At 40.2% G+C, this 10020-nt stretch overlaps 1 protein-coding gene across 5 annotated transcripts; it reads left to right on the plus strand.

The window, feature by feature from the left end:
* The first annotated feature begins 33 nt into the window (after nt 1-33).
* On the plus strand, nt 34-5473 carry LOC123958485 (CDKN2A interacting protein). 5 transcript variants are annotated; one of them, XM_046031835.1, is made up of 4 exons: nt 34-128; nt 569-818; nt 921-1045; nt 3607-5473. In XM_046031835.1, exons 2-4 carry the CDS (start codon nt 571-573, stop codon nt 4194-4196), a joined length of 963 nt encoding a protein of 320 aa, XP_045887791.1. In that variant the 5' UTR covers nt 34-128; nt 569-570; the 3' UTR covers nt 4197-5473. The 5 variants fall into 5 exon arrangements, with proteins under 5 accessions (XP_045887791.1, XP_045887796.1, XP_045887794.1 ...); XM_046031840.1 differs by having other exon boundaries at nt 35-128; nt 921-1042; XM_046031838.1 differs by lacking the exon at nt 34-128 and adding an exon at nt 168-496.
* Nucleotides 5474-10020: the final 4547 nt, after the last annotated feature.

Below are 10020 nucleotides of genomic sequence, written 5' to 3' on the forward strand. Positions count from 1 at the left end.
GCGCTTCTGGGAAATGTAGTTCCTCACGCAAAAAAAAAATAAGGGTTGCGTCATCAGTCTTGCGTCATCATTGGGTCATGTGCGTCATGTGTGGCTAGCTAGCAACACCTCGCAGCGGAGAAAGCTTGGTATGTCGTAGTTATAAGTTGAAATGAAAAACGCCACATCATACAGACTGTACAAGCTATTTATATTACGTTACTCGCCTTTTAATTTAGCTTTTTTAGCATGTTGTTGTTATTTGCTTGGCTTCTAGAAGAGCTGTTGTTACTCGGCTAGCCGTTTGGCTTAAGTTAACGTTAACAGTTGCTGAAGTCATTTAACGTTAGTGTCTGTTTCACTCTGGGAAACTGGTTAGCGTCGTTAGGCTACAACCAGGCAGGTCTAAAAGAACAACAAAATCTAGTAACATTAGGTACACGGATATATGTAGTCTTTTATAATCTTGTTAGGTTTGATAAGACCAGTTAGCCTGTTTCAAGCTAGCTGTACTAACGTAGGTGCCACACAAATAAAAGAGCAGGTGTGGGTTTTCTTTACTTGTTAAATACATCGATTGTTATTCCAGGGATGGCGGGGGAGAGGAGCGGAGAGGACATTGTTTCAGAGTACCTGGGCCAGAACCCGCAGCTAGCCCAATGGGTCGACACTTTAAGAGACTACTGTGAGAGCAACAAACAGTGGGTTGCTCGGAGAGAGTTCATCGTGAGAAATATGGAGACCTTCCCTACAGTGAAGCCAGGGGTTCCCAGCAGCAGTCTAGACAGGCTGCTCTCTCTGTCCATGGTATGGGCCAATCACGTTTTCCTCGGTTGCAGGTAAGACCCGCACTGACAGAGCAGATTGATCAACTCCAGATAGTAAACATGAAGGCAGACTGATGAGGAAGTCCACCTGTCTCTGTTCTCTTCATTCCTCAGCTATCCACAGGCTGTAATGGACAAGATCAAGGAGATGGGTGAGGGGATAGTTGTCCAAGACGCCCCAGTTCACAAAACAACAAAAGATGGAGTCATGGGGAGAGGAAAGCGGAGTGCTACAGGTGGTAATGCAATGCACATTTTTAATAAAGCAGACTACCGTATTTCCTTCTCTTTAGCCGCATCCTAATATGATATGTCTAGGTGGACACAAGATAAAACTTTGACACACAATGTTTACAACACCATTATTTTATCATGTTTGCTTGTCGGGATTGGGAATACACAGAATGACAGAAACATAGGGGGATAAAATACACTGTAGTAAGCATTGTGGTCAATAGTGATGTTTTATTAGTGGTGTTTATAATATTTTGTTTCCCCATGTATGTAAATATGGGTGGAGAAAATATTAAAAGCACCTTTCAACACAATGCAAATCAGCACCACCCCAAGCTAAGGTGTTATTGTCAAATATGGTGATATTTGCTTTGATTTATATAGCGCCTTTCACAAACCCAAGGATGCTTAACAAACAAAAAAAAGGGGGGAGGTGAGAGGTGTGAGGCCAGGGGAGATTAAAGCCCATAGGCCTCAGTGAAGAGGTGTGTTTTAAGCTGCGTTTTAAAGGTTATTATAGAGGAGGCAGAGCGGATGGCAAGAGGAAGCTTGTTCCAGAGTGATGGTGCACTGACACAGAAAGCTCTGTCACCAAAGCCTGGAATTAGAGACAGCAAGCAGGTCCTTGTCAGAGGACCGCAGGGACCGTGACTGAGTGTAGGGATGGAGTAGATCTGTGAGGTACTGAGGTGCAAGTCCATGGAGAGGTTTGTACGTCAGTAGTTTGTATTGAAAATATTTAATCCCATTTTGAATATAAAGACGACCAAGCAGCTAAAATGCACGCTTCAATAGTTGTTTATTTACAAGGTACAAGGTTATTTATTAGTCATTATACAGCACAAGGCTGCATAATGAAACGAAATTTGCACCCGCCGTGGCTCCTGGTCCGGTTGATCGGGCCCTGTGGATCATGGTCTGCTGCTTTTTAATCCAAAAACCCCGTCTTCATTTTCCAATGACTGTATTTCTGTCAGCGGTAACACGTGTTTTGGCAATAAAGCCGGAAAAAACAGATTTAAAAAACAAAAGTGTAGCAAAGTTTGAAGGAGCTGCTGCTTTAACAAGCGGTTGCCATAGAGTTTATTTCATTTTAGTGATAAGTGATATCGTCATCTCAATGTTGAACAATGTTATTGCACATTGCAGATTTTCCTCATATCATGCAGGCCTAGTTGGCTTATCCATACCAGTCAAAAAGTCAGAAGTATCTTCAGCCAAGTCCAGTTTAGGGCTGCAGCTAATAATGATTTTAGTACTCTAAGCTTCTACAGATTATTTCATCGATGCATCGTTTAAGAATTACTTTTGCTTGGCGCCGGCGTCGCCCCCCCCACCCAGGTAACGGGATCAGCTGTGTAGGTTGATAGATGAGAGATGTTTATTAGTCCTTTTGGAAAGTCATAGTTGGTCATACAGCAAACAAAACAGATCAAACCAACAATCAGACTGCTTTACCAACACAAACATTATCCGAGTACTATACAAGTTGTACTAAGGTGCAGCTCCCTGACACCCAGTTAACTCAGGACTGTGACGTTACAAACCCAAACTCACGGCCCAACCAGGTCCACTTTGCAAACAGCGTTATCATAATCACGTCGTGTTCACACAGGTAAGCGCAAAGTGCGACTGTAATAAATGTCCGTGTGAAACAGTGTGCTTCATAGTTATATGGATTAATCGAATTATTCGATGAATCGTTTTCAGCCCAACTCACCAATTAATCATGATTTCAGTGAAATGCTAAAGTTGCTGTTAATGTTACGTTGTCTGTGGTCCGCTGACAGAACACCGAGTGCTTTCTGATCCGGTGCCGTCGTGCTGTTGCCGAGGCGACATAAGTTTTGTTTTACGGTGGCGGACTGTAACATTACTGAGTTGTTGTTTTCTTTTAGCTTGAAATAATCCCATACTTTGGAGACTTTCTTCTTTGTCCCTCGCTATTTTGTCTCTCTTCCTCCACGTTGCAAACGGCGGCATCATAATCACGTCGTGTTCACACAGCGTAAGCGCGATGTGCGACATTAATAAATATCCGTGTGAAACTGCTATATAGTTATATGGATTAAACTAAGCGTCGATGCATTGATTCCATTTTCGATTGAATCGATTTAATCAATTACTTCTTTCAGCCCTAGTCCAGTTGCCCTTGATTTTAACCTTCTTTGGATAACTGTGACCTGGATGACTGAGAATATTCACAGACTTTGATAAGCATAGTAGTCTGACTCCAACACTCACATTTGAAATGTTGGTTTGTAGGAGAAATGATAGTTTGCTCTGTAGGTAAGTTTTAATCTTCAGTTTTTAGATACAAATAAAGAACCTCCCACCCCATTTACTAAGGCAGCCACAAACTAGGTATATTTAAAAATAATAATTATATATCCACCTAAATTAAAATTAGCTTTCACTGGGCGGTAAATAGTGTGTTTAAAAAAAGCTGTTTTTCCTTTAGTAGATCAGGTCCAACAGGGTTTCTGTTTAATTACCTGCATGCACACACCTGCTGCTGAAGTCTGTGCAGTCATCACTATCCTGCCTGTTGTGTCTTAATTTGTAGAAGGCGATACTGACAGCTGTTTGAAAAGAGCCAAATGTGGGGCTAACGAGTTTGACAGTCGACCTGCTGGGAGGACTGCTACGTGGGCTGTGGGTCAGAAATCAGGACCTCCTCCACAGGCTCCAGCAGATCACCAGCCCTTCTTCAACCGTCTCTACAAGGCGGTGGCCTGGAAGTTGGTGTCGGCAGGGGGCTTTGGTCCCAACTTGGACCATTTTGAAATACTCCGTTCCTGTGTAGAGTCATGTAAAGAGACCCTGGCCTGTGTGTTTGTGCCACTGAAGGACATTGCAGGCCTACCCGCAGGTCGCACGCAGAAGGAAGGCCACGTGTGCGAGATTCGCTGTCAGACTGTGTACATGGGAACAGGATACGGGCGGGATGAGTCCGCAGCCAAGGCCATGGCTTCCAAAGAGGCCCTGAAAGTCTTTCAGGGGCGAAAAGTAACAGTTAAGATCTGCAGACGGAGGTACAAAGGGAAAGATGTGGAGGATTTGGTGTTGCTGGACGAACAGCCTCGGAGTCAGGGCTTTCCTCCTGCACTCAGCTACCCTTTTCAGGACGAGCAGCTGGAAGATGCTTCTTCATAAAGCTGACAATTTGTGATGTTTGCCCTTCTGGGCGCACAGACAAGTGACATTTACTGAATGGAGCTACTGAAGAAATTCATGACTGAGTCAGGACTAGACTGTTATGTACCATAACATCATAATTAGACTTGGGAATCATTGAGTAACTTAGACTTTGGTATCATAATACAGGTGACACAATGTTAGACAACTATCTGGGATACATTATTAAAACAACAAGAATTAATCTTATACTGTATTGACTACATTTTTAACCACATTCAGTTTTACATTGTTTTATAGACAATAGAATGATGTGAATAAAGTTTCAGCATTATATAAAGTCAAACGGCCACAAACTGGTAAAAAGCTCAACTCCCAGACGACTAAAGAGTTAAAATAAAGGAAAGTCACCATATTATTGTAGGAGAATGTCATTGGATTATTTGGATGTGATTTATTTGTCGCAACAAAATGACTATTGGCCATCACCTGATATTTGGAGTATTCGTGTGTATATTTTTCCCATTTGTGCGTTCGTGTCATGACAAGTTTTGTTCTGGTGATTTCACAAACCGTAACTGGGTGCAGTCACGCCTACAGCTTGATTTAATTTATCCAACAAACCATAGTTGATAACTTTAACTTTTCCTTTATCTTTGTACCCATTAATACAGTCACTGTCAGTTTTTCTAAACATGATGCACTTGACTGTAGTGTTCATACAATTAGAAATCCAGACTTTATTTTGATATTTCAGTTTTTCCGACCATAAGTGACTTTTGGATGATTTTTGATGGACTTTTTTTTTTTCTTTTTCTAATTGTAACCATTAACCCTTGCATTTTATAGTTTTTCTGTAACAGGTTGAGTTGGCAGGGTCAGTTATTTGGTGGATCCTGTGTTTAAATCTCATTTTTCTTACTTAGCCAGAAAAATGTAACTTGTGGAGTAAAAGTTAAGATCACACAGACTGCTCCAAACGTTGTTGTTGTTATGATGTTGACTCAAGGTGTTTAAAAGGGGTTCAGTCAGTCCAGTTCTTCAGAAAACTAGGAAGCTGTAATCTGCTAATCAGTGATTGAAAAATAACTACACATTTCTACAAAGAAATTACCAAAGTGTTGAGTTTTTTTTTATTCCAGTATGTTCAGGTGTACATTATACTTTTCAACTTACATGTTTTTCACCAATATTTTGCCAATAACTAATTACCCATTATACTGTTCACCGAAGTACAAAAGGTTTCTGCTTTTATTTTATTTCATTTTCACAGATTAAAAAAACACTGAAACCCAGACTATGTTGAAAATATTGTGTCACAATTAAGAAAATCCCTTTGAGCACAGTTGGATACAGTGTGTACAGTTATGCAGTGCTGCTGTGATGTGTGAATCTTTTCCAGTCTGGGTTGAAGGTGAACAGGGTTGCACTGAAGTGTGACAATCCAAACTGTTCCATGTTACTGTGTGTTTACACCAGTGGTCCTGTTTATATATATATATATATTTTGTTTGTTTTTTTTTTTAAATAAAGATAATTTAACCAAGTGCAGTTTATTTGGTTTCCACCTGGAGAAAACGCACCCAGCTTGGTGATTTTGTGTAACAGCCTTTTGAAAACGGAGTAAATAATTGTTTCTGTCACAGTTTAATGGTGTCATTACATAATTTCACCATGGTGCAGGTGAAAAGGTTATTATTGGAATCTATATGTTGAATTGCATCACACACTGCCTCTCATTAGTGGTAATTGGCAAGTTCAGACACAACTGAAGTGGATGATCAGTTCCTCATTAGAGGATTAAGTAGATGCTAGCAGTGCTCATCAAATAATTATAAACTCAGTGATTTGAGTGACATTCATGCTTGACCTCCCCCATAGTTGAAACTGAGATATATTTCCTCCCATCAGCCGGATGCCTTCGGCCTCGTCAACACAGTTGACCGGACTGTATTCACATGACTGCACTGTGTTGTTTTTCACTTCATTAGACAATATGAACTCCGGCGATGATACGATGTGTAACGTAGTTGATGGTTAAAGGATAAGTCTGGCATTTTTCAGCATGGACCTATTTTTCCGTCTTTTTGTATCTTTGTGACAATGGGGACAACATTTTTTTAAATTGGTCTGTTATTGAGTGAGCGCGATGCAGATGTAAATGGAGCGCACCATGAAGAGAAACAAGGCTGCAACATAATCCTTGTGGGCAATTGCACCCAGTCAAAGTACATCCACTTAAGTGCTCTTTTTTTCTACCCACTTTCTTAAAAGCCACCAGACTCCATTGACAAAAACAGTAATTTTACCTCACAGGTGTTTTTGTTATTGTGTGAAGCTGACGTTTTAAAGGGTTAAAACACCAAAGTCACACACACAAACAAACTAACCGATCAGCAGTAGATCGAAGAGGTAAAATTACAGTTTTTGTTAAGGTAGGCTGGTGGCTTTGACAAGAGCAATATAGGACTGTTTCTGGTTAACAAAAGAGGATCTTACTCTTTAAAAAAGGTCTATCTCTGTAGGCATTATTTCCATAATGTTGCTTACATTACACACTTATAATAACAATCTGAGCCTGTGAAGTGACAAAAACATGCACTTTAGTGGTACTTTGATGGGGCGCAATGTTGTCCCAATTGGTCATAGACAAAAACATGGGGTAGTATAGTCCAGGTTGAAAAATACGTTGGTTACCCTTTAAAATAAACTGCCACATGCTCATGCTTATTTCATAATATACTGTATACCCCTGAAATGTGGGAATTGTACAAAGCATGCTTCAACTAAACATCTGAATTTTGACATAGGTTTACATCTGCATTGCAACCCTATGGCATTTGTATATTTTCACAATATGATAATGTACTTCAGTGTTCTGTAGTCCGTCTCAGGTTTCACCACTAGAGGGCAGCAGTGCGTGTATGTGATTTTCTACTTTAAAGTTGGACTGCCGGTTTGTTTGTGTGTGTCTTTGTGTGTGTGTGTGTGTGTATACACATAACATTTTATGTAATATATTGTTTGGTACTTTATTTCTTTATTTTGGTACTTTACAGAATACTTTGTGGTACTTTGGTATATTGGGCGCTTTCTTTCTTTCTGTCCATTAATTGTGGCATCTAAGGTGCATAAGGGCACCTTGCGGTTGCATGCGATGTGATTTAGTTGGTAAACATAATAGAACTATGTGGTATTTCAGTACATTATGGAAAGTTTTGTGGTAGTTTAAGTTTTCTGGCACATTTTTTGGTACACCTAATGCTATTGTTACTTTATAGTATACTTTGGTGGTAGATTGTGGTTCTTTGAGTACTTAATCCTGGACCTTGTGTCTTCTTGTGATACTTTGTAGTGCTTGTTGTGGTACTTTGTTGGACTCTACTGTTGTTTGTACTTTGTAGTAACCACTTATATGTTTTGTGGTGCTTTTGTAGTTAGGTAGTAGTAGGATGTGATTCGTTTTGGTGAACTCAATCGATCTTTGGAGTATCCATACTTTCTAGACCACTTACGCTAGCTTTTAGTAGTTTGAACTTGTTGTGGTACATTTTGGTACGCTTTGTAGTACTTTCTTGTTTTTGTTGCTTTGCAGTTGTGGTACATTGTGGTTCTTCATGGTACCTCATCTTGCAGCTTGTGTTTTTTGGTGGTAGTTTGTTGTGATTTGGGGCACTTTGTAGTGCTCAATGTGGTAGTATATGGTACTTTGTGATAACTTGTGCTTTATTTTAATAAATGCTTAAGTAATGATTTGTGGTACCTTTTGGAAGGCTTTGTGAGTCTTTGGTTGATACACTGTTGTGCTCCAAGTGATATTTTTGCTGGGCAGGAGGATTCACACAGGAGACTTTACTCTCTTCTTTTTGATTTTTCCTGGTGAGACACAATGAGAGAAATAGTAGCAGTAACAGGCAGAGAGAGAGAGAAAGAGGTTTGACATTCAACAAAAGTCCCTGACAGGAATTAAACACAGTACATTGCATTTATATGGTATGCATCTTAACCACTCGGCCACCTAGACTCTTCTTTTTAAACATGTATTTATTTATCTGTCTCTTCAATGAGCAGTGATAATAACATTCACAGCCTTCACATTACAGGAAGTCTTACTGTATTTATTGACACGCACCAAAAGCAAAATAAAATCAGTTAGAGATCTGTGTGCATGTGTTAACATATTAGTGTTCACGTTATACATCAGCTTCACCGCCTCAAGCATTGTCTGGTGTCAATGTATTGAGCGGTTTACACCCAACAATGCCATTCTCAGAGAGCAATCTCTATTTCAGACTGTATCATTTGTCACCTGCTCTGCATCTCCATCCATCACACTCTCAATCATCTTCTACCTCTTTCTTTCTTTCTCTCTTTTTCTTTTAGTTTCTCAGTATTTTCGTCACCATCTCCATCTGTCATTCTTTACTTCTCTGTCAAATTATCACACAAACAAACATTTCTCCCAATGGGCGATTGCTGCAGGTTTGAACTGTCTCAATGTGTGAAAAAAAAAAGCCCTTATCCACACATTCAATCTCTATCGGAACTGGAGGTAATTCCCCGAGGAATCAATAACGACTCCTCGCTGTCTGGAGAAAGTATTGCTGTTCAGGAAGATAAACAGTCTCATTGTCAGTCCAACCACCAAGAATGTTTCTTTATATGTGCCTTTAATCCCTTGCTTGAATTTAAAGTGTGCAAAAACGACCAAGTTTGGAGTTAAGTTTTTAAATTTCAACAGCAAAATGGTTAATAATGCATTTCTTCATCTCAGTTTGCAGATCACATGAACCACAAGCACTGGATTTGCCGTGTACAACTCTCAGGTCACTTAAGTTAATAAAACTTCCCCTAGTCTGTGATGGCTATATATGCTATATTACCAAAAGTTTTGGGTCGCCTGCCTTTACATGTACGTGAAGGTTAATGACATCCCATTCTTAATCTGTAGGGTTTAATATGGAGTTGGCCGACCCTTTGCCGCTATAACAGCTTCAACTCTTCTAGGAAGGCTGTCCACAAGGTTTAGGAATGTGTTCATGGGAAGTTCTGACCATTCTTCTAGAAGCGCATTTCTGAGGTCAGGCACAGATGTTGGACGAGAAGGCCTGGCTCGCAGTCTCCGCTCTAATTCATCCCAAAGGTGTTCTATGGTGTTGGGGTCAGGACTCTGTGTAGGCCAGTCATGTTATCCACACCAAACTCGCTCATCCACGTCTTTATGGACCTTGCTTTGTGCGCTGATGTGCAGCGCAGTTATGTTGGAACAGGAAGGGGCCATCCCCAGACTGTTTCTAGTAGAGGTTGACCAATAATCGGTCTGGCAGATTACTGGCGCCGATATTCAGCATTTGTCCAATAATCTGCATCGTTCATTTTAAAAACAGATAGCCGATATAATTAATTAATAAAATAATGTGCTCCTTTGACTCTGATGCAGCTGCCTCAGAGTGGTCCCACCCACAGTACTAGCTGATTGGTTACAAGTCACGAGTAATAGCCTATCAACACTGCAGCCCCTCCCCTTCTCTCTCAGCAGAGCTCAGCGTACACACACACACACACACACACAGAGCGGAGATAGCTGAGTGTACATTACACAAGTTGACCAAAACTACAGCCTTTACTGTAAGTTCTTGCAGCAAAACCAGCAGTACTAGTAAAAGGCTGCTACTGCATCAGTACAAGCAGTAACGTGCACAAAACTTTACTCAGTATTTTGATGTCAGGAATATAGTTTATTTAACATGTTCCATTTGTTTCCAATGAGATACTGATTTCATATTGTTACTTTTCTGCAGTAAATTTTGATTACTGTTCTGAATCAATTCTTTTCTTTTTT

The sequence above is a fragment of the Micropterus dolomieu genome, linkage group LG20 (genome assembly GCF_021292245.1).
Source record: "Micropterus dolomieu isolate WLL.071019.BEF.003 ecotype Adirondacks linkage group LG20, ASM2129224v1, whole genome shotgun sequence".
In the NCBI taxonomy this organism is placed as follows: Eukaryota; Metazoa; Chordata; class Actinopteri; order Centrarchiformes; family Centrarchidae; genus Micropterus; species Micropterus dolomieu.